The sequence below is a fragment of the Mustelus asterias genome, chromosome 31 (assembly GCF_964213995.1).
Source record: "Mustelus asterias chromosome 31, sMusAst1.hap1.1, whole genome shotgun sequence".
Taxonomy (NCBI): Eukaryota; Metazoa; Chordata; class Chondrichthyes; order Carcharhiniformes; family Triakidae; genus Mustelus; species Mustelus asterias.
In genome coordinates this window covers 7,700,888-7,726,258 of record NC_135831.1, presented here as the reverse complement: position 1 = coordinate 7,726,258, position 25,371 = coordinate 7,700,888, and the positions used below count along the sequence as shown (strand labels likewise).

At 48.8% G+C, this 25,371-nt stretch overlaps 1 protein-coding gene across 2 annotated transcripts in view; it reads left to right on the top strand.

Moving 5' to 3' along the window:
• Positions 1-3,334: 3,334 nt before the first annotated feature.
• The window catches only part of LOC144481680 (Y-box-binding protein 2-B-like), a 72,673-nt gene continuing 50,636 nt past the window's right edge, over positions 3,335-25,371 (top strand). The window contains exon 1 of one of the 2 annotated variants that reach the window (XM_078200816.1): positions 3,335-3,538. In XM_078200816.1, coding sequence (XP_078056942.1) covers positions 3,475-3,538 — 64 coding nt within the window. In that variant the 5' untranslated portion in view covers positions 3,335-3,474. The remainder of the gene's footprint in view (positions 3,539-25,371) is intronic. The other variant, XM_078200815.1, reaches the window with a different exon arrangement.

Genomic DNA, 25,371 nt, shown 5'->3' with positions numbered 1-25,371 from the left:
GGGAGGCGATGGCCTAGTGGTATTATCACTAGACTATTAATCCAGAAACTCAGCTAATGTTCTGGGGGGACCCGGGTTCGAATCCCGCCACGGCAGCTGGTGGAATTTGAATTCAATAAAAAAATATCTGGGATTAAGAATCTACTGATGATCCATTGTCGGAAAAACCCATCTGATTCCCTTTAGGGAATGAAATCTGCTGTCCTTACCCGGTCTGGCCTACATTGAATGGACCCACCTCGTATTAAGTTGATCTTTCTTGACACCCTAGCTATGACTGTAACACTCTCTCCTTTCCTTTTCTATGAACAGTATGCTTTCCCTGTATAGCGTGCAAGAAACAATACGATATGCTAATACATGTGACAATAATAAATCAAATTAAATCAAATGATGGGTGGCACAGTGGGTTAGCACTGCTGCCTCACAGCACCAGAGACCCGGGTTCGACTCCCGGTTCGGGTCACTGTCTGTCTGGACTTTGCACATTCTCTCCGTGTCTGTGTGGGTTTTCTCCGGGTGCTCCGGTTTCCTCCCACAGTCCAAAGATGTGCAGGTTAGGTGAATTGGCCGTGATAAATTTGATTTGATTTGATTTATTATTGTCAAATGTATTGGGATACAGTGAAAAGTATTGTTTCTTGCGCGCTATACAGACAAAGCATACCATTCATAGAGTACATAGGGGAGAAGGATTTGATTTATTATTGTCACATGTATTGGGATGCAGTGAAAAGTATTGTTTCTTGCGTGCTATACAGACAAAGCATACCGTTCATAGAGAAGGAAACAAGTGCAGAATGTAGTGTTACAGTCATAGCTAGGGTGTAGAGAAAGATCAACTTAATGCGAGGTCGGTCCATTCAAAAGTCTGACAGCAGCAGGGAAGAAGCTGTTCTTGAGTCGGTTGGTACGTGACCTCAGATTTTTGTATCTTTTCCCCGACGGACGAAGGTGGAAGAGAGAATGTCCGGGGTGCGTGGGGGGTCCTTGATTATGCTGGCTGCTTTTTCCCGAGGCAGCAGGAAGTGTAGACAGAGTCAATGGATGGGAGGCTGGTTTGCGCGATGGATTGGGCTACATTCACGACCTTTTGTAGTTCCTTGTGGTCTTGGGCAGAGCAGGAGCCCAGACCAAGCTGTGATACAACCAGAAAGAATGCTTTCTATGGTGCATCTGTAAAAGTTGGTGAGAGTCATAGCTGACATGCCAAATTTCCTTAGTCTTCTGAGGAAGTAGAGGCGTTGATGGGGCTTTCTTAACTATAGTGTTGGCATGGGGGGACCAGGACAGGTTGTAGGTGATCCTCAGTGTCAGGGTTAGGGAGATTGGCCATGCTAAATTGCCCCTTAGTGTCACGTACCAACCGACTCAAGAACAGCTTCTTTCCTGCTGCTGTCAGACTTTTGAATGGACCTACCTCGCATTAAGTTGATCTTTCTCTACACCCTAGCTATGACTGTAACACTACATTCTGCACTCTCTCCTTTCCTTCTCTATGAACAGTATGCTTTGTCTGTATAGCGCGCAAGAAACAATACTTTTCACTGTATCCCAATACATGTGACAATAATCATAGAATCCTACAGTGCAGAAGGAGGCCATCTGGCCCATCGAGTCTGCACCAACCACAATCCCACCCAGGCCCTACCCCCATAACCCCATGTATTTACCCTAGCTAGTCCCCCTGACACCAAGGGGCAATTTAGCATGGCCAATCCACCTAACCAGCAGATCTTTGGGACTATGGGAGGAAACCGGAGCACCCGGAGGAAACCCACGCAGACATGGGGAGAACGTGCAGACTCCGCACAGACAGTGACCCAAGCCGGGAATCGAACCCGGGTCCCTGGCGCTGTGAGGCAGCAGTGCTAGCCACTGTGCCTAAATCAAATCAAATCAGGGGGACTAGCTAGGGGTAAATGAATGGGGTTACGGGGATAGGGGCCTGGGCGGGATTGCCCCTTAGTGTCAGGGGGACTAGCTCGGGGTAAATGAGTGGGGTTACGGTGATAGGGGCCTGGGCGGGATTGCCCCTTAGTGCCAGGGGGACTAGCTCGGGGTAAATGAATGGGGTTACGGGGATATTTATTAGTGTCACAAGTGGGCTTACATTGACACTGCAGTGAAGTTACTGTGAAAATCTCCTAGCCTCCACACCTGATTGGCCGTGCTAAGTTGCCTTTGGTGCCTATGTGGGGGTTATGGGGATAGGGCCTGGGAGGGATTGTGGTTGGTGCGGGCTCGATGGGCCGAATGGCCTCCTCCTGCACTGTCGGGATTCTATGACTCTATGACCAGCTGTTCGGGTATTCTGAATGTGTACAATGTTGCTATGGGCCTGGAATCAGGTGAATCATAGAATCCCTACAGTACAGGAGGCCATTTGGCCCATCGAGCCTGCACCGACAATCCCACACAGACCCTATCTTCATACCTCCGAGTCTTTACCCTGGGGTTACGGGGATAGGGCCTGAACAAGATTGCCCCTTAGTGCCAGGGGGACTAGCTAGGGGTAAATGAATGGGGTTACGGGGATAGGGGCCTGGGCGGGATTGCCCCTTAGTGTCAGGGGGACTAGCTAGGGTGAATACATGGGGTTACGGGGATAGGGGCCTGGGCGGGATTGCCCCTTAGTGTTAGGGGGACTAGCTAGGGGTAAATGAATGGGGTTACGGGGATAGGGGCCTGGGCGGGATTGCCCCTTAGTGTCAGGGGGACTAGCTGGGGTGAATGAATGGGGTTACGGGGATAGGGGCCTGAATGGGATTGACCCTCAGTGTCAGGGGGACTAGCTAGGGTAAATGAATGGGGTTACGGGGATAGGGGCCTGGGCGGGATTGCCCCTTAGTGTTAGGGGGACTAGCTAGGGGTAAATGAGTGGGGTTACGGGGATAGGGGCCTGGGCGGGATTGCCCCTTAGTGTCAGGGGGACTAGCTAGGGGTAAATTAATGGGGTTACGGGGACAGGGGCCTGGGCGGGATTGTGGTGTGGGTCGGGGGGGGCAGACTGGATGGGCTGAATGGCCTCCTCCGACACTGTGGGGGGACCCTGTGATTCGATGAAGTGTGACCCCAGAGCCGCAGCGATGCGGTCGACTCCCCCCCAAGCACAATTAGGGATGGACAATGAGTGCTGCCCATGTGCCACATTAAAAGAAAAGTTGTAGAAACTTTTTTTGTGTCAATTTCAATTTCATTCAAAAAAAAGGTTTCCCCCGCGGTGGGGGGTAGGGGGGCGGGGGGGATTGGGTTGCAGCCAATGGGAGGCAGTATGTTAATTTCAGGCCGGCCAATGGGAGAGCAGCTAGGCTGGCTGGCCCCTCCCTTGCCTGGCCGCGGACTTCAGAAAAAGTTTCAGAAAAGTTTGACAAGTTTGTCCAGGAACTTTGGCTGCAGGAGGGAAGCGAAGTCACGGAAGAGGCCTCTTAAAACGCACCCATTGCAAGCAGGAGGCCAGGACCATCTCCAGGAATGAGTGAGGCGGAGATACAGCCCGAAAAAACCCCTCCCAGTGCTGGGGAAAAGAAAATACTTGGTAGGGAAAAAAAAACAGTGGAAAGGGGGAAGGGAATGAAAAATTTAAAACAAAAACCCACAAGAGTTTAAAGTTACCTAACTTGGCTTAGAGTTGGGGAGGGGGGAAAGAGAAATATCTAAAAGTTTTAAACACTTGTTTTGTTAAAAAGCAAAAGTTTCCAACACTTGGTGGGTATTGGACAGAAAGTAAAACAGCACTTTTGTTTTTGGAAAGACTTTTTATTAAGTTTTTTTTTGTTACTTTTGCTCTTAAAAAGTTTATCGATTTTTTTTTTTTTCTTTCAAGCAGAGCAGGTTAATTTCTGGGTTAGGGCTTTGCTGATTCTGAGTTCTGACTGTGTTTTAATAAATGTGAACTTTGATTTGCTGCCACGCTTGTACAACCCCTCCTACCGCTCTTAAAGTGACCTTACACCCGATTGTGTCCTGATTTAAAGTGACCTGTTGTTTGAGGGGGAGGGGAGGGGAATCCCTCTGGGTGTTGCAATCGGAACCAAATACAGGTGGCGAGGAGGAAGCGTTAATTTTTAATTTTATTTATTAGTGTCACAAGTAGGTTTACATTGACACTGCAGTGAAGTTACTGTGAAAATCACCCAGCCTCCACACCCGATTGTCTGAGTTGCCACTTAGTGCCTGTGTGGGGGTTACGGGGGTAGGGAGGGATGGTGGTTGTGGCGGGCTCGATGGGCCAAATGGTCTCCTCCTGCACTGGGGATTCTATGACTCTATGACCAGCTGTTCGGGTATTCTGAAGGTCTACAATGTTGCTATGGGTCTGGAATCACGTGTATCATAGAATTCTTACAGTACAGGAGGCCATTTGGCCCATCAAGCCTGCACCAACAATCCCACACAGACCCTATCTCCATACCTCTGTGCCTTTACCCTGCTAATCCCCTAACATAAGGGACAATTTTTTTATACACAGCCAATCCTCCTAACCTGCACATCTTTGGACACTAAGGGACAATTTAGCATGGCCAATCCATCTAACCCAAACATCTTTGGATACTAGGGGACAATTTAGCATGGCCAATCCATCTAACCCAAACATCTTTGGATACTAGGGGACAATTTAGCATAGCCAATCCACCTAACCCAAACATCTTTGGATACTAGGGGACAATTTAGCATGGCCAATCCATCTAACCCAAACATCTTTGGATACTAGGGGACAATTTAGCATGGCCAATCCACCTAACCCAAACATCTTTGGATACTAGGGGACAATTTAGCATGGCCAATCCACCTAACCCAAACATCTTTGGATACTAGGGGACAATTTAGCACGGCCAATCCATCTAACCCGAATATCTTTGGATACTAAGGGACAATTTAGCATAGCCAATCCACCTAACCCAAACATCTTTGGATACTAAGGGACAATTTAGCATGGCCAATCCAGCTAACCCAAACATCTTTGGATACAAGGGGACAATTTAGCATGGCCAATCCATCTAACCCGAACATCTTTGGATACTAGGGGACAATTTAGCATGGCCAATCCATCTAACCCAAACATCTTTGGATACAAGGGGACAATTTAGCATGGCCAATCCATCTAACCCAAACATCTTTGGATACAAGGGGACAATTTAGCATGGCCAATCCATCTAACCCGAACATCTTTGGATACTAGGGGACAATTTAGCATGGCCAATCCACCTAACCCGAACATCTTTGGATACTAAGGGACAATTTAGCATGGCCAATCCACCTAACCCGAACATCTTTGGATACTAAGGGACAATTTAGCATAGCCAATCCACCTAACCCGAACATCTTTGGATACTAAGGGACAATTTAGCATGGCCAATCCATCTAACCCGAACATCTTTGGATACTAAGGGACAATTTAGCATGGCCAACCCACCTAACCCGAACATCTTTGGATACTAGGGGACAATTTAGCATGGCCAATGCATTAAAAAAAAAAAATTCATTTGTGGGACCTGGGCGTCGCTGGCTGGGCCAGCATTTATTGCCCATCCCTAGTTGCCCCTTGAGAAGGTGGTGGGGGAGCCGCCATCTTGAATCACTGCACGTGCTGTGGGGTTGACCCACAATGCCGCTAGGGAGGGAATTCCAGGATTTTGACCCAGCGACAGTGAAGGAACGGCCGATATATTTCCAAGTCGGGATGGTGAGTGGCTCGGAGGGGGACTTGCAGGTGGTGGTGTTCCCAGGTATCTGCTGTCCTTGTCCTTCTAGATGGAAGTGGTCGTGGGTTTGGAAGGTGCTGTCTAAGGATCTTTGGTGAGTTGCTGCAGTGCATCTTGTAGATGGGACACACGGCTGCTACTGAGCGTCGGTGGTGGAGGGAGTGGGTGTTTGTGGATGGGGGGCCAATCAAGTGGGGCTGCTTTGTCCTGGATGGTGTCAAACTTCTTGAGTGTTGTTGGAGCTGCACCCATCCAGGCAAGTGGAGAGTGTTCCCTCACACTCCTGACTTCTGTCCTTGTGGATGGTGGACAGGCTTTGGGGAGTCAGGAGATGAGTTACTCACTGCAGGATTCCCAGCCTCTGACCTGCTCTCGTCGCCCATGTGTTTATGTGGTGGGCCCAGTTGAGTTTCAGGTCAATGGTAGCCCCAAGGATGTTGACAGTGGGGGACTCGGTGATGGGGAACACCATTGAATGTCGAAGGGTGGGTCTTTTGGACTGGGGGAGGAAACCCACGCAGATACGGTGAGAATGTGCAGACTCTGCCCAGACGGTGACCCAAGCTGGGAATCGAACCCGGGTCCATAGCCCTGTGAGGCAGCAGTGCTGACCACTGTGGCACCGAGGATTGAGAGAGATGCTTTTCATTTTGTGTCTCTATTTTGCCCCTCCATCCTTTTACCCTCAGACTTTTGATCTCTCTCAGTTTAAAGTGAGGAACCAGATTGTGGCTTTTTTTGAAGGGGGGCCAATAATCTCACCGCACACAAGCTCGTTGGTACCTTGCCCCCTCCGAGGTGACACTGATCTATCCCTGGTCAAGTGGTTTGGAGTGGGGTTACACTCTGATTTCAATCTAATCGGATAAATTCAGTTTCCTGTGCTTCATCCAGTAGGTGTTGAGCAGTGAGTTACAGAATTCAGATTGACAGAGGGATTGGAGTAGCTTATGTGTAGGATAACAGATACTTTACTTGGTTATTTAATTTAGAAGTGAGTTACAGACTGGAATCTAATCGAGGGGTTCGGGGTGGTTTATTTATGGAATAACAGATACCCGGGAGTGAGTTACAGACTGGAATCTAATCGAGGGTTTCAGGGTGGTTTATATATAGAATAACAGATACCCGGGAGCGAGTTACAGACTGGAATCTAATCGAGGGGTTCGGGGTGGTTTATATATAGAATAACAGATACCCGGGAGTGAGTTACAGACTGGAATCTAATCGAGGGGTTCAGGGTGGTTTATATATAGAATAACAGATACCCGGGAGTGAGTTACAGACTGGAATCTAATCGAGGGATTCGGGCTGGTTTTTATATAGAATAAGAGATACCCGGGAGTGAGTTACAGACTGGAATCTATTTGAGGGATTCGGGCTAGTTTATGTATAGAAGGGGGTGGCACAGTGGTTCGCACTGCTGCCTCACAGCGCCCGGGACCCGAGTTCAAATCAGGTCTTGGGTCACTGTCCATGTGGAGTCTGTATGTTCTCCCCGTGTCTGCATGGGTTTCCTCCGGCTGCTCCGGTTTCCTCCCACAGTCCAAAGATGTGCGGGTTAGGTTGATTGGCCGTGCTAAATTGCCCCTTGGTGTCAGGGGGTTAGTAGGGTAAATATGTGGGGTTACAGGAATAGGGCCTGGGTGGGATTGTGGTCGTGCAGTCTCGATGGGCAGAATGGCCTCCTTCTGCATTGTAAGGATTCTATGAATAATGAGTACCCAGGAGTGAGTTACAGACTGGAATTTAATCGATTTGATTTACTATTGTCACATATATTGGGGTAAAGTGAAAAGTATTGTTTCTTGCGTGCTATACAGACAAAGCATACCGTTCATAGAGAAGGAAAGGAGAGAGTGCAGAATGTAGTGTTACAGTCACAGCTAGGGTGTAGAGAAAGATCAACTTAATGCGAGGTAGGTCCATTCAAAATGGCAGCAGCAGGGAAGAAGCTGTTCTTGAGTCGGTTGGTACGTGACCTCCGACTTTTGTATCTTTTTCCCAATGGAAGAAGGTGGAAGAGAGAATGTCCGGGGTATGTTAATTATGCCGGCTGCTTTTCCCGAGGCAGCGGGAAGTGTAGACAGAGTCAATGGATGGGAGGCTGGTTTGCGTGATGGATTGGGCTACATTCACAACCTTTTGTAGTTTCTTGCAGTCTTGGGCAGAGCAGGAGCCCAGACCAAGCTGTGATACAACCAGAAAGAATGCTTTCTATGGTGCATCGGTAAAAGTTGGTGAGAGTTGTAGCTGACATGCCAAATTTCCTTCGTCTTCTGAGAAAGTAGAGGCGTTGGTGGGGCTTTCTTAACTATAGTGTCGGCATGGGGGGGACCAGGACAGGTTGTTGGTGATCTGGACACCTAAAAACTTGAAGCTCTCGACCCTTTCTACTTCATCCCCGTTGATGTAGACAGGGGCATGTTCTCCACTACGCTTCCTGAAGCCGATGACAACCTCCTTCGTTTTGTTGACATTGAGGGAGAGATTATTGTTGCCGCACCAGTTCACCAGATTCTCTATCTCATTCCTGTACTCTGTCTCGTCATTGTTTGAGATCCGACCCACTATGGTAGTGTCGTCAGCAAACTTGAAAATCGAGTTGGAGGGGAATTTGGCCGCACAGTCAAAGGTGTCTAAGGAATATAGTAGGAGTCTGAGAACACAGCCTTGTGGGACACCGGTGTTGAGGATGATCGTGGAGGAGGTGTTGTTCCTATCCTTACTGATTGTGGTCTGTGGGTTAGGAAGTCTAGGATCCAGTTGTAGAGGGAGGAGCCGAGCCCGTGAGTGAGTTACAGACTGGAATCTAATCGAGGGGTTCAGGGGGGTTTATATAGAGAATAACAGATACCCGGGAGTGAGTTACAGACTGAAATGTAATCGAGGGGTTTGGGGTGGTTTATATATAGAATAACAGATACCCGGGAGTGAGTTACAGACTGGAATCTAATCGAGGGGTTCAGGGGGGTTTATATATAGAATAACAGATACCCGGGAGTGAGTTACAGACTGGAATCAAATCGAGGGGTTCGGCATGGTTTATATACAGAATAACAGATACCCGGGAGTGAGTTACAGACTGAAATGTAATCGAGGGGTTCAGGGTGGTTTATATATAGAATCACAGATACCCGGGAGTGAGTTACAGACTGAAATGTAATCGAGGGGTGCGGGATGGTTTATATACAGAATAACAGATACCCGGGAGTGAGTTACAGACTGGAATCTAATCGAGGGGTTCGAGGTGGGTTATATATAGAATAACAGATACCCGGGAGTGAGTTACAGACTGGAATCTAATCGAGGGGTTCAGGGTGGTTTATATATAGAATAATAGATGCCTGGGAGTGAGTTACAGACTGGAATCTAATCGAGGGGTTCGGGGTGGTTTATATATAGAATAACAGATACCCCGGAGTGAGTTACAGACTGGAATCTAATCGAGGGGTTCGGGGTGTTTATATATGGAATAACAGATACCCGGGAGTCAGTTATAGACTGGATTCTAATCGAGGGTTTCGGGGTTGTTTATATATAGAATAACAGATACCCGGGAGTGAGTTGCAGACTGGAATCTAATCGAGGGGTTCAGGGTGGTTTATATATAGAATAACAGATACCCGGGAGTGAGTTACAGACTGGAATCTAATCGAGGGGTTCGGGGTGGTTTATATACAGAATAACAGATACCCGGGAGTGAGTTGCAGACTGGAATCTAATCGAGGGGTTCAGGGTGGTTTATATATAGAATAACAGATACCCGGGAGTGAGTTACAGACTGGAATCTAATCGAGGGGTTCGGGGTGGGTTATATATAGAATAACAGACACCCGGGAGTGAGTTACAGACTGGAATCTAATCGAGGGGCTTGGACTGGTTGTCCAGCCCTGTCTGAATTTGATACGTTTCAATCAGATTCCTCTATTCTAGTTGGTCCACTTGTTGTTCAGACAACACTTTTGGCATCCCAGGAATCAGTCTGGTGAACCTTTTGCTGCACTCCCTCTATTTCCTCAGATTTTGGTACATTGAACCAGGGCAGGACTTACTCAGTTAATGGTAGGACGTTGGGGAGAGTTACAGAACCAAGAGATCTAGGGGTACATGTTCATAGCTCCTTGAAAGTGGAGTCACAGGTGGACAGAGTGGCGAAGAAGGCATTCGGCATGCTTGGTTTCATTGGTCAGAACATTGAATACAGGAGTTGGGACGTCTTGTTGAAGTTGTACACGACATTGGTAAGGCCACACTTGGAATACTGTGTGCAATTCTGGTCACCCTATTATAGAAAGGATATTATTAAACTAGAAAGAGTGCAGAAAAGATTTACTCGGATGCTACCGGGACTTGATGGATTGAGTTATAAGGAGAGGCTGGATAGACTGGGACTTTTTTCTCTGGAGCGTAGGAGGCTGAGGGGTGATCTTATAGAGGTCTATAAAATAATGAAGGGCATAGACAAGGTAGATAGTCAATATCTTTTCCCAAAGGTAGAGGAGTCTAAAACTAGAGGGCACAGGTTTGTGAGAGGGGAGAGATGCAAAAGTGTCCATAGGGGCAATTATTTCACACAGAGGGTGGTGAGTATCTGGAACAAGCTGCCAGAGGTAGTAGTAGAGGCGGGGACAATTTTGTCTTTTAAAAAGCATTTAGATAGTTTCATGCGTACGATGGATATAGAGGGATATGGGCCAAATGCGGGCAATTGGGACTAGCTTAGCGGTTTTTTAAAAAAAAGGTCGGCATAGACAAGTTGGGCCGAAGGGCCTGTTTCCATCTGTAAACCTCTATTACTCTATGATAAGGAGATCAAATCTCAATACTCAAGGTATCTCTCCAGGGCCCTGTGTAGCTGCCGTAAGATATCCTTGCTCCTGCACTCGGGGCCTGATAATCTACATCCCAGAGTACTTCAGGAAGTGGCCCCAGAAATAGTGGATGCCTTGGTGGTCATCTTCCAAGGTTCTATAGACTCTGGAACAGTTCCTACAGATTGGAGGGTAGCTAACGTAACCCCACTATTTAAAAAGAGAGGTAGTGAGACACAGGGAATTATATATATATATAAATGATTTGGAAGAAGGTGTAACTGGTGTAATCAGCAAGTTTGCGGATGACACGAAGATGGCTGGAATTGCGGATAGCGAAGAGCATTGTCAGGCAATACAGCAGGATATAGATAGGCTGGAAAATTGGGCGGAGAGGTGGCAGATGGAATTTAATCCGGATAAATGCGAAGTGATGCATTTTGGAAGAAATAATGTAGGGAGGAGTTATACAATAAATGGCAGAGTCATCAGGAGTATAGAAACACAGAGGGACCGAGGTGTGCAAGTCCACAAATCCTTGAAGGTGGCAACACAGGTGGAGAAGGTGGTGAAGAAGGCATATGGTATGCTTGCCTTTATAGGACGGGGTATAGAGTATAAAAGCTGGAGTCTGATGATGCAGCTGTAAAGAACGCTGGTTAGGCCACATTTGGAGTACTGCGTCCAGTTCTGGTCGCCGCACTACCAGAAGGATGTGGAGGCATTGGAGAGAGTGCAGAGAAGGTTTACCAGGATGTTGCCTGGTATGGAGGGTCTTAGCTATGAGGAGAGATTGGGTAGACTGGAGTTGTTCTCCTTGGAAAGACGGAGAATGAGGGGAGATCTAATAGAAGTATACAAGATTATGAAGGGTATAGATAGGGTGAACAGTGGGAAGCTTTTTCCCAGGTCGGAGGTGACGATCACGAGGGGTCACGGGCTCAAGCTGAGAGGGGCGAAGTATAACTCAGACATCAGAGGGATGTTTTTTACACAGAGGGTGGTGGGGGCCTGGAATGCGCTGCCGAGTAGGGTGGTGGAGGCAGGCACGCTGACATCGTTTAAGACTTACCTGGATAGTCACATGAGCAGCCTGGGAATGGAGGGATACAAACGATTGGTCTAGTTGGACCAAGGAGCGGCACAGGCTTGGAGGGCCGAAGGGCCTGTTTCCTGTGCTGTACTGTTCTTTGTTCTTTGTTCTATAGACCAGTTGGCCTGAGTCATAGAGGTTTATTGCATGGAAACAGGCCCTTCGGCCCAACTTGTTCATGCCGCCCCCTTTTTTTAAACCACTAAGCTAGTCCCAATTGCCTGCGTTTGGCCCATATCCCTCTATACCCATCGTACCCATGTAACTGTCTAAATGCTTTTTAAATGACAAAATTGTCCCGACCTCTAGTCCTACCTCTGGCAGCTTGTTCCAGACACTCACCACCCTCTGTGGGGGGGAAAAAAAATTGCCCCTCTGGACACTTTGGTAAAATTGATTGGGTAAACTGGGCTTGTTCTTCCTGGAGAATGAGGGGAGACCTGATAGTGGTGTACAAAACTATGAAGGGTATAGATAGGGTGAACAGTGGGAAGCTTTTTCCCAGGTTGGAGGTGACGATCACGAGGGGTCACGGGCTCAAGGTGAGAGGGGCGAGGTATAACTCAGATATCAGAGAGATGTTTTTACACAGAGAGTGGTGGGGGCTTGGAATGCGCTGCCAAGTAGGGTGGTGGAGGCAGACATGCTGGCATCATTTAAGACTTGCCTGGATAGTCACATGAGCAGCCTGGGAATGGAGGGATACAAACGAATGGTCTAGTTGGACCAATGAGCGGCACAGGCTTGGAGGGCCGAAGGGCCTGTTTCCTGTGCTGTACTGTTCTTTGTTCTTTTGTGTCTCTCCCCTCTCGCCTTAAACCTATGCCTTCTAATTTTAGACTCCCCTACCTTTGGGAAAAGATGTTGACTATGTATGCAGTTCATTATTTTATAGACTTCTAGAGAGAGAGAGACAGGGAATTATGACGATGTCGGGCGAACTTCTCTGTAAGGAAAGTTCTAGAATCCATTATCCAAGATTCTATAACAAAACTTTTGGAAAACAGTGGCAGGATTGGACAGAGTCAGCATGGATTTACAAAGAACAATACAGCACAGGAACAGGCCCTTCGGCCCTCCAAGCCCGCGCCGCTCCCTGGTCCAAACTAGACCATTCTTTTGTATCCCTCCATTCCCACTCCGTTCATGTGGCTATCTAGATAAGTCTTAAACATTCCCAGTGTGTCCGCCTCCACCACCTTGCCCGGCAGCGCATTCCAGGCCCCCACCACCCTCTGTGTGAAATATGTCCTTCTGATATCTGTGTTAAACCTCCCCCCCACCCCCCCTTCACCTTCCCTTACGAAAGGGAAATTATGCTTGAGAAACCTACTGGAATTCTCTGTGGATGTAACTAGTGGAGTTGATGAGGGGGAAACCAGTGGATGTGGTTTATTTAGATTTCCAGAAGGCTTTTGACAAAGTCCCACTTAAGAGAGCGTGTAAAATTATAGCGCATGGGATTGGGAGAAGTATCCTCGTGTCTGTGTGGGTTTCCTCCGGGTGCTCCGGTTTCCTCCCACAGTCCAAAGATGTGCGGGTTAGGTTGATTGGCCATGCTAAAATTGCCCCTTAGTGTCCTGGGATGCGTAGATTAGAGGGATTAGTGGGTAAATGTGTAGGGATATGGGGGTAGGGCCTGGGTGGGATTGTGGTCGGTGCAGACTCGATGGGCCGAATGGCCTCTTTCTGTACTGTAGGGTTTCTATGATGATTTCTATAATTCTATTCTATGATCTTGAGATGGATAGAAAGCTGGTTGGCAGACAGGAAACAAAGAGTAGGAATTAACGGGTCTGTTTCGAATGGCAGGCAGTGACTAGTGAAGTATTGCAGGGATCTGTGCTGGGACCCCAGCTATTCATGATATATACAAGAGTACAGGCCCTTCGGCCCTCGATGTTGTTATATTGATGGTTCCGACGAGGAAACTCAAAGAAATATCTCCAAATTTGCAGGTGACACAAAGCTGGGAGGGAGGGTAAAATGTAGGGAGGGTAAAATGTGAGGAGGATGCAGAGATCCTTCAGTGTGATTTGGACAAGTTGAGTGGGCAAATGCATGGCAGATGCAGTATAATGTGGAGGAATGTGAGGTTATCCACTTTGGAAGCAAAAACAGGTCCGCAAGGAACTACAAAAGGTCTTGAATGTAGCCCAATCCATCACGCAAACCAGCCTCCCATCCATTGACTCTGTCTACACTTCCCGCTGCCTCGGCAAAGCAGCCAGCATAATCGAGGACCCCACGCACCCCGGGCATTCTCTCTTCCATCGGGGAAAAAGCTACAAAAGTCACGTACCAACCGACTCAAGAACAGCTTCTTCTCTGCATTTGTCAGACTTTTGAATGGACCTACCTCGCATTAAGTTGATCTTTCTCTACACCCTAGCTATGACTGTAACACTACATTCTGCACTCTCTCCTTTCCTTCTCTATGAACGGTATGCTTTGTCCGTATAGTGCGCAAGAAACACTACTTTTCGCTGTATCCCAATACATGTGGCAATAAATCAAAGGTAGATTGTCTGAATGGCTGTAGATTGGGAGAGGGGAGTGTGCAGCGGGACCTGGGTGTCCTCATGCAACAGGCAGTAAAGAAGGCAAATGGTATGTTGGCCTTCATAGTGAGAGAAATCGAGTACAGGAGCAGGGATGTCTTAATCCAATTTTACAGGGCCTCGATGAGGCCACACCAAGAGTATTGTGTGCAGTTTTGGTCTCCTTAGCTGAGGAAGGATGTCCTTGCAGTTGAGAGAGTGCAGAGAAAATTTACCAGACTGATTCTTGAGATGGCGAGACTGACGTATGAGGAGAGATTGAGTTGGTTAGGATTATATTGGCTGGAGTTTAGAAGAATGAGGGGGGGAAAAATCTCTTGGAAACCAACAAAATTCTAACAGGACCAGGGTAGAGGCAGGAAGGATGTTGCCAATGGCGGGGGGGGGGTCCAGAACCAGGGGGGGTCACAGTCTGAGGATACATGGTAGACCGTTTAGGACGGAGATGAGGGGGAATTTCTTCACCCAGAGGCTGGTGAGCCTGAAGGCGGAAAGGCCGGTTAATAGGGTGGTGAAAAAGGCAAATAGAAAAACTACAGCACAAACAGGCCCTTCGGCCCCACAAGTTGTGCCGAACATATCCCTACCTTCTAGGCCTACCTATAACCCTCCATCCTATTAAGTCCCATGTACTCATCCAGGAGTCTCTTAAAAGACCCTATTGAGTTTGCCTCCACCACCACTGACGGCAGCCGATTCCACTCGCCCACCACCCTCTGAGTGAAAAACTTCCCCCTAACATTTCCCCTGTACCCACCCCCCAGCACCGTAAACCTGTGTCCTCTCGTAGCAGCCATTTCCACCCTGGGAAAAAGCCTCCGAGAGTCCACCCCATCTATGCCTCTCAACATCTTATACACCTCTATTAGGTCTCCTCTCATCCTTCGTCTCTCAAATGGCACACTCGCCTTTATCAATCGGGGTATAGATTACAAAAGCAAGGAAGTCATGTTGGAGTTGTGTAGAACTTTGGTGAGGCCACAGCTGGAGCACTGTGTGCAGTTCTGGTCGCCACATTATAGGAAGGACGTGATCGCACTGGAGGGGGTTCAGAGGAGATTCACCAGGATGCTGCCTGGGATGGAACATTTAAGTTACGGGGAGAGGTTGGGTAGGGTTGGGTTGTTTTCGTTGGAGCAGAGAAGACTGAGAGGGCGATCGAAGTGCTCAAGATTATGAGGGACATGGACAGGGAGCAGCTGTTCCCCCTTAGTTAACATAGAACATAGAACAGTACAGCACAGAACAGGCCCTTCGGCCCACGATGTTGTTCCGAGCTTTATCTGAAACCAAGATCAAGCTATCCCACTCCCTATCATCCTGGTGTGCTCCATGTGCCTATCCAATAACCGCTTAAATGTTCCTAAAGTGTCTGACTCCACTATCACTGCAGGCAGTCCATTCCACACCCCAACCACTCTCTGCGTAAAGAACCTACCTCTGATATCCTTCCTATATCTCCCACCACGAACCCTATAGTTATGCCCCCTTGTAATAGCTCCATCCACCCGAGGAAATAGTCTTTGAACGTTCATTCTATCTATCCCCTTCATCATTTTATAAACCTCTATTAAGTCTCCCCTCAGCCTCCTCCGCTCCAGAGAGAACAGCCCTAGCTCCCTCAACCTTTCCTCATAAGACCTACCCTCCAAACCAGGCAGCATCCTGGTAAATCTCCTCTGCACTCTTTCCAGCGCTTCCACATCCTTCTTATAGTGAGGTGACCAGAACTGCACACAATATTCCAAATGTGGTCTCACCAAGGTCCTGTACAGTTGCAGCATAACCCCCACGGCTCTTAAACTCTTAAAGGATCAGTTACGAGGGGACACAAGTTAAAAGTGAGGGGTGGGAGGTTTAGGGGGGATTTTGAGGAAAAATGTTTCACCCAGAGGGTGGTGAGGGTCTGGAATGCGCTGCCTGGGAGGGTGGTGGAGGCGGGATGCCTCACATCCTTTAAAAAAGTACCTGGATGGGTACTTGGCACGTCATAACATTCAAGGCTATGGGCCAAGTGCTGGCAAGTGGGATTAGGTGGACAGGTCAGGGCCTTTCATGTATCGGTGCAGACTCGATGGGCTGAAGGGCCTTTTCTGCACTGTAGTATTATGTAGAATTCTCTACCACCAAGCGGTTGAGGCCAAAATGTTGTATGTTTTCTGGATGGAGTTAGATGTAACTCTTGGGGCGAAATGGATCAGAGGATGGGGGAGGTGGGATTAGGCTGTTGAGTTGAATGATCGGCCATGATAATGGATGGTGGAGCAGGCCTGAAGGACCTATTTTTCCTACACCTCTTTTCTGTTTTTTAAAATTCATTCTTTGGACATGGGCGTCGCTGGCCGACCAGCATTTATTGCCCATCCCTCGTTGCCCCTTGAGAAGGTGGTGAGGGAGCCGCCATCTTGAATCGCTGCAGTCCGCGTGCTGTGGGATGACCCACAATGCCGTTAGGGAGGGAATTCCAGGATTTTGACCCAGCGACTGCGAAGGAACGGCCGATATATTTCCAAGTCGGGATGGTGAGTGGCTGGGAGGGGAACCTCCAGGTGGTGGTGTTCCCCAGGTATCTGCTGCCCTCGTCCTTCTCGATGGTCGTGTGTTTGGAAGGTGCTGTCTAAGGATCTTTGGTGAGTCGCTGCAGTGCGTCTTGTAGATGGTTCACACGCTGCTACTGAGCGTCGGTGGTGGAGGGAGTGAATGTTTGTGGATGGGGGGCCAATCAAGCGGGGCTGCTTTGTCCTGGAGGGTGTCGAGCTTCTAGTGTTGTTGGGAGCCGCACCATCCAGGCAAGTGGGGAGTGTTCCATCACACTCCTGACTTGTGCCTTGTAGATGGTGGACGGGCTTTGCGGGGGGTGTCAGGAGGTGAGTTACTCGCCGCAATATTCCCAGCCTCTGACCTGCTCTTGAAGCCACTGTGTGGTGAGTCCAGTTGAGCTTCCAGTCAATGGTAACCCCGAGGATGTTGACTTGGGTGTACTCTTGCCCGGAAGGCCAACGTACCGTTTCCCTTCCTAACCGCTTGCTGGACCTGCATGTCTGCTTTCCAGTGACTGGTGGACAAGGTCCACGGCACAAGGATACCCAGGTCCCTTCGTACATCAACATTTCCCAATCTATCGCCATTTTAAATAACACTCTGCTACATTCGGCCCATCTTGTCCATGCCAGCCCAATGACACTCGGGTGCCCTTTCTAATCCCACCTTCCTGCACCTGGCCCATAGCCCTTACAGCATTTAAGATGCAGGTACTTTTCAAAAGGGTCTTTGCCTCCACCACCAACTGGGGGACAGAGAGTTCCAGGCACCCACCACGCTCTGTGTATAAAACATGTTCTTTCTCATGTTCCCTCTACACTTACTGCCACTTATCTTGAATCTATGTCCTCTGGTTCTAGAATTCTCCACCAAGGGAAACAATTTTGTCCTGTCCATTCTATCTCTTCCTCTCATAATTTTGGACACCTCAATCAAGTCACCCCCTCGGCCTTCTTTGTTCAAAGGAAAATAACCCCAACCTCTCCAATCTCTCCCCATAGCTACATCTTTCCAGCCCTGACCACATTCTTGTCAACCTAATTTTTAAAATTCATTCGTGGGACACGGGCGTCGCTGGCTGGGCCAGCATTTATTGCCCATCCCTAGTTGCCCCTTGGAGGGCAGTTGAGAGTCAACCACATTGCCGTGGCTCTGGAGTCACATGTAGGCCAGACCGGGTAAGGACGGCAGATTTCCTTCCCTAAAGGGCATTGGTGAACCAGATGGGTTTTTCTGACAATTGGTCATCAGTAGATTCTTAATTCCAGATTTCTTCTTTTATTGAATTCAAATTCCACCATCTGCCGTGGCGGGATTTGAACACACTATTCTAATCGAGGGGTTTGGAGTGGTTTATATATAGAATCACAGATACCCGGGAGTGAGTTACAGACTGGAATCTAATCGAGGGGTTCGGGGTGGTTTATATATAGAATAACAGATACCTGGGAGTGAGTTACAGACTGGAATCTAATCGAGGGGTTCGGGGTGGTTTATATACAGAATAACAGATACCCGGGAGTGAGTTACAGACTGGAATCTAATCGAGGGGTTCGGGGTGGTTTATATACAGAATAACAGATACCCGGGAGTGAGTTACAGGCTGGAATCTAATCGAGGGGTTAGGGGTGGTTTATATATAGAATAACAGATACCCGGGAGTGAGTTACAGACTGGAATCTAATCGAGGGGTTTGGGGTGGTTTATATATAGAATAACAGCTACCTGGGAGTGAGATACAGACTGGAATCTAATCGAGGGGTTCGGGGTGGTTTATATATAGAATCACAGATACCCGGGAGTGAGTTACAGACTGGAATCTAATCGAGGGGTTCGGGGGGTTTATATATAGAATAACCGATACCCGGGAGTGAGTTACAGACTGGAATCTAATCGAGAGGTTCGGGGTGGTTTATATATAGAATAACCGATACCCGGGAGTGAGTTACAGACTGGAATCTAATCGAGAGGTCTGGAGTAGTTGTCCAGCCCTGTCAGAATCGAATCGAGGGAGTGAGCTCGAGGCTGGAGTCTCGAATCGGGTAGTGAGCTCGAGGCTGGGGTCTCGAATCGAGGGAGTGAGCTAGAGGCTGGGGTCTCGAATCAAGGGAGTGAGCTAGCGGCTGGGCTCTCGAATCGAGGGAGTGAGCTAGCGGCTGGGCTCTCGAATCGAGGGAGTGAGCTAGAGGCTGGGGTCTCGAATCGGGGAGTGAGCTAGCGGCTGGGCTCTCGAATCGGGGAGTGAGCTAGCGGCTGGGCTCTCGAATCGAGGGAGTGAGTGTGTACTATTTGGGTCTTGCTGTGTGAGGTTGATTTGAAGTGGAATCTCAGCACCGAACACGGTTTTTCTGAAGTTAGCCAGCTGATTGCAATCTTGAGTTACGCCTTAATTTATTTTGTTTTGTTTCTTAATTTCCATTAGAAAATCAGTGTTTCCGGCCTGCTGGCACCATTCCAGCTTGTTCTTTATTTTACAGAGATTGTGTGTGTCTTGGCTGCCTCTGCTGCTTGAAGCAGCTTAGAAAGTTTTGTCCAAATTCCACGGTTATGCTTTTTCCCAATGTCTCAGTCATGTGCCTATTCCTGTTTGACTTTCTAAGATGGCCGCCGGGCCTATTTAATTAGGCCCGAACCTTCCGGTCTGTCCCCTCGGGAGGAAGCATTACGAATTGAATTGTAAAATCTTAATTTAAACCAAAAAATGGAGGGTACGCATTGCTGCCACTGTGCGCCAGTGGTGGAGGGAGTGGGTGTTTGTGGATGGGGGGCCAATCAAGTGGGGCTGCTTTGTCCTGGATGGTGTCGAGCTTCTTGAGTGTTGTTGGAGCCGTACCATCCAGGCAAGTGGGGAGTATTCCATCACACTCCTGACTTGTGTCCTTGTAGATGATTGGTTTGATTTGATTTATTATTGTCACATGTATTGGGATGCAGTGAAAAGTATTGTTTCTTGCGCGTTATACAGACTAAAACATACCGTTCATAGAGAGAGTGCAGAATGTAGTGTTACAGTCATAGCTAGGGTGTAGAGAAAGATCAACTTAATGCGAGGTAGGTCCATTCAGAAGTCCGACAGCAGCAGGGAAGAAGCTGTTCTTGAGTCGGTTGGTACGTGACCTCAGACTTTTGTATCTTTTTCCCGAAGGTGGAAGAGGGAATGTCCGGGGTGCGTGGGGTCCTTAATTATGCTGGCTGCTTTTCCGAGGCAGCGGGGGGTGTAGACAGAATCGATGGATGGGAGGCTGGTTTGCGTGATGGATTGGACTACACTCATGACCTTTTGTAGTTCCTTGCGATCTTGGGCAGAGCAGGAGCCAGACCAAGCTGTGATACAACCAGAAAGAATGCTTTCTATGGTGCTTCTGTAAAAGTTGGTGAGAGTCGTAGCAGACATGCCGAATTTCCTTGGTCTTCTGAGAAAGTAGAGGCGTTGGTGGGGCTTTCTTAACTATAGTGTCGGAATGGGGGGGACCAGGACAGGGTGTTGGTGATCTGGACACCTAGAAACCTGAAGCTCTCGACCCTTTCTACTTTGTCCCCGTTGATGTAGACAGGGGCATGTTCTCCTTTACACTTCCTGAGGTCGATGACAATCTCCTTCGTTTAGTTGACATTGAGGGAGAGATTATTGTTGGTGGACAGGCCTTGGGCGGGGGTGGGGGGGGACGGGGGGGGGGGCGGGGGGGGAAGAGTCAGGAGGTGTGTTACTCCCCACAGGATTCCCAGCCTCTGACCTGCTCTTGTCTTAGAAATCCTACAGCACAGAGAGAGGCCATTCGGCCCATCCAATTTGCATCGACCACAATCCCACCCAGGCCCTACCCCCATATCCCGACATATTTTACCCACTAATCCCTCTACGCATCCCAGGACACTAAGGGCAATTTTAGCTTGGCCAATCAACCTAACCTGCACATCTTTGGACTGTGGGAGGAAACCGGAGCACCCATAGGAAACCCACGCAGACACGGGGAGAGCGTGCAAACTCCACACAGACAGTGACCCAAGCCGGGAATCGAACCCAGGTCCCTTGTAGCCACAGTATTTATACAGCTGGCTCCAGTTCAGTTTCTGCTCAATGGCAACCCTCAGGATGTTAATAGTGGGGGATTTAGTGATGGTAACCCCCAGGATGTTAATAGTGGGGGATTCAGTGATGGGAACCCCCAGGATGTTAATAGTGGGGGATTCAGTGATGGTAACCCCCAGGATGTTAATAGTGGGGGATTCAGTGATGGGAACCCCCAGGATGTTAATAGTGGGGGATTCAGTGATGGTGACCCCCCAGGATGTTAATAGTGGGGATTCAGTGATGGTGACCCCCAGGATGTTAATAGTGGGGGATTTAGTGATGGTGACCCCCAGGATGTTAATAGTGGGGGATTTAGTGATGGTGACCCCCAGGATGTTAATAGTGGGGGATTTAGTGATGGTAACCCCCAGGATGTTAATAGTGGGGGATTCAGTGATGGTAATGCCAAGGGGTAATGGGTAGAGTCTCTCTGGTTGGAGACAGGCATTGCCTGGCAGTTGTGTGGCTCGAATGTTAGTTGCCACTTGTCAGCCCAAGCCTGGATATTGTCCAGGTCTTGCTACATTTGCACACGGGACTGTTTCAGTATCTGAGGAGTCGCGAATGGTGCTGAACATTGTGCCAACATCCCACTTCTGTCCTTATGATGAAAGGAATGTCATTGATGAAGCAGCTGAAGATTGCTGGGGCCTCGGACACTCTGAGGGACTCCTGCAGAGATGTCCTGGAGCTGGGATGACTTTTGTGGAAAGATACACCGCCACCTTTCTATGTACCAGGTATGACTCCAACCAGCGGAGTGTTTGACCCCTGATGTCCACCGATTCCAGTTTTGCTTCACTCCTTGGCGCCACACTCGGTCAAATGCGACCTGGATGTCAAGGGCTGTCACTCTCGCCTCTGGAATTCAACTCTTTTGTCCATGTTTGAGCCAAGGCTGTAATGAGGTCAGGAGCTGAGTGACCCTGGCGAAACCCAAACTGGGCGTCGCTGAGCAGGTGCTGCTTGATAGCGCTGTTGATGACCCCTTCCATCACCTTTACTGATGATCGAGTGTAGACTGATTCGCCAGGTTCAATTTGTCCTGTTTTTTGTGTACAGGACATACCTGGGCAATTTTCCCCATTGTAGGGTAGATGCCAGTGTTGTAACTGTGCTGGAAGAGCTTGGCTAGGGGAACGGCCAGTTCTGGAGCACAGGTCTTCCGTACTATTGCCGGAATGTTATCAGGGCCCATTGCCTTTGCAGTATCCAGTGCCTCCAAACAAGGGCGGCACGGTAGCACAGTGGTTAGCACTGCTGCTTCACAGCTCCAGGGACCCGGGTTCGATTCCCGGCTCGGGTCACTGTCTGTGTGGAGTTTGCACATTCTCCCCGTGTCTGCGTGGGTTTCCTCCGGGTGCTCCGGTTTCCTCCCACAGTCCAAAGATGTGCGGGTTAGGTTGATTGGCCAAGCTAAATTGCCCCGTAGTGTCCAGGGATGCGTAGATTAGAGGGATTAGTGGGTAAATATGAGGGTTAGAGGGATTAGTAGGTAAATGTTTAGGGATATGGGGATAGGGCCTGGGTAAGATTGTTGTCGGTGCAGACTCGATGGGCCGAATGGCCTCTTTCTGTACTGTAGGGGTTCTATGGTTATTTCTTGATATCCAGATAAACGCGAAGTGATGCATTTTGGTAGAACTAACGTAGGGGGGAGCTATACGATAAATGGCAGAACCATAAAGAGTGTAGATACGCAGAGGGACCTGGGTGTGCAAGTCCACAGATCCTTGAAGGTGACGTCACAGGTGGAGAAGGTGGTGAAGAAGGCATATGGCATGCTTGCCTTTTATAGGACGGGGCATAGAGTATAAAAGTTGGGGTCTGATGTTGCAGTTGTATAGAATGTTGGTTTGGCCGCAGTTGGAATACTGCACCCAGTTCTGGTCGCCACACTACCAGAAGGACGTGGAGGCTTTAGAGAGAGTGCAGAGGAGGTTTACCAGGATGTTGCCTGGTATGGAAGGGCTTAGTTATGAGGAGAGATTGGGTAAACTGGGGTTGTTCTCACTGGAAAGACGGAGGATGAGGGGTGACCTAATCGAGGTGTATAAAATTATGAAAGGCATAGATAGGGTGAACGGTGGGAAGCTTTTTCCCAGGTCGGTGGTGATGTTCACGAGGGGTCATAGGTTCAAGGTGAGGAGGGGGAGGTTTAACACGGATATCAGAAGGACGTATTTTACACAGAGGGTGGTGGGGGCCTGGAATGCGCTGCCGGGCAAGGTGATGGAGGCGGACACACTGGGAACGTTTAAGACTTATCTAGATAGCCACATGAACGGAGTGGGAATGGAGGGATACAAAAGAATGGTCTAGTTTGGACCAGGGAACGGCACGAGCTTGGAGGGCCGAAGGGCCTGTTCCTGTGCTGTATTCTTCTTTGTTCTTGATATCACGTGGAGTGAATCGAATTGACTGAAGACTGGCATCTGAGATGCTGGGGACCATTGGGGGAGGCCGAGATGGATCACCCACTCGGCACTTCTGGTTGAAGATTGTTGCGAATGTTTCAGCCTTGTCTTTTTGCGCTGATGCGCTGGGTTCCTCCATCATTGAGGATGGGGATATTTGTGAAGACTCCTCCTCCCAATGAGTTGTTTAATTGTCCACCACCATTCACGACTGGATGTGGCAGAACTTGGATTGTGAAGTATTGTTGATCACTTGCTGTTTTGGCATGCAGGTAGTCCTGTTTGGTAGCTTCACAGGGTTGGCACCTCGTTGGTGTTGCCCCCTGGCATGCCCTCCCGCACTCTCCATTGAGCCAAGGTTGATCAACTGGCTTGATGGTAATGGTAGAGTGGGGGATAAGCCAGGCCACGAGGTTGCAGATTGTGCTGGAGTACAGTTGTGCTGAGGTAGATGGCCCACGGCGCCTCATGGATGCCCAGTCTTGAGTTGCTAGATCAGTTCGAAGTCTGTCCCGTTTGGTACGGTGGTAGTGCCACACAACACGATGGAGTTCATCCTGCAAGTGAGGACGAGACTTTGTCTCCGCAAGGACTGTGCGGTGGTCATTCCTCCCAATATCATCGTGGACAGATCCCCATTCACGGTAGCACAGTGGTTGGCACGGTAGCACAGTGGTTAGCACTGCTGCTTCACAGCTTCAGGGACCCGGGTTCGATTCCTGGCTCGGGTCACTGTCTGTGCGGAGTTTGCACATTCTCCTCGTGTCTGCATGGGTTTCCTCCGGGTGCTCTGGTTTCCTCCCACAGTCCAAAGATGTGCGGGTTAGGTTGATTGGCTAGGTTTAAAAAAAAAATTGCCCCTTAGAGTCCTGGGATGCGTAGGTTAGAGGGATTAGCGGGTAAAAAAATATGTGGAGGTAGGGCCTGGGTGGGATTGTGGTCGGTGCAGACTCGATGTGCCGAATGGCCTCCTTCTGCACTGTAGGGTTTCTATGATTTCTATGATTCAGGTCCTCTGCTACTCTTCCTGAGAGGGAAGTGAGGTTTGGGCAGTTGTGAGGAGCGAGAGTCATAGAGATAGGAAATTTGGCATGTCCGCTACGATTCTCTCCAACTTTTACAGATGCACCATAGAAAGCATTCTTTCTGGTTGTATCACAGCTTGGTCTGGGCTCCTGCTCTGCCCAAGACCGCAAGGAACTACAAAAGGGTCATGAATGTAGCCCAATACATCACACAAACCAGCCTCCCATCCATTGACTCTGTCTACACTTCCCGCTGCCTTGGGAAAAGCAGCCAGCGTAATTAAGGACCCCACGCACCCCGGACATTCTCTCTTCCACCTTCTTCCGTCGGGGAAAAGATACAAAAGTCTGAGGTCACGCACCGACCGACTCAAGAACAGCTTCTTCCCTGCTGCTGTCAGACTTTTGAATGGACCGACCTCGCATTAAGTTGATCTTTCTCTACACCCTAGCTATGACTGTAACACTACATTCTGCACCCTCTCCTTTCCTTCTCTATGAATGGTATGTTTTGTCTGTGTCACGCGCGAGAAACAATACTTTTCACTGTATCCCAATACATGTGACAATAATAAATCAAATCCTTCTCCCCTATGTACTCTATGAACGGTATGTTTTGTCTGTATAGCGCGCAAGAAACAATACTTTTCACTGTGTCCCAATACATGTGACAATAACAAATCCAATTAAATATGCAGCATATTAACTTCAGCCGAACTTATCCATACCGACCAGAATTCTAAAACTGAACTAGTCCCATTTGCCCGTGATTGGCCCCTGTCCCTCTGAACTTTCCCCATCCATGTACCCGTCCAAATATCGTTTAACTTTGGGTGGCACAGTGGTTAGCACTGCTGCCTCACAGCGCCAGGGACCCGGGTTCGATTCCCGGCTTGGATCACTGTCTGTGTGGAGTCTGCACATTCTCCCCGTGTCTGCGTGGGTTTCCTCCGGGTGCTCCGGTTTCCCCCCACATTCTGAAAGACGTGCTGGTTAGGGGTGCAATGACCCGAACAGGCGCCGGAGTGTGGCGACTGGGGGAATTTCACAGTAACTTCATTGCGGTGTTAATGTAAGCCTTATTTGTGACACTGATGAACTTTAAAAACATTTAAAGTTTATTTATTAGTGTCACAAGTAAGG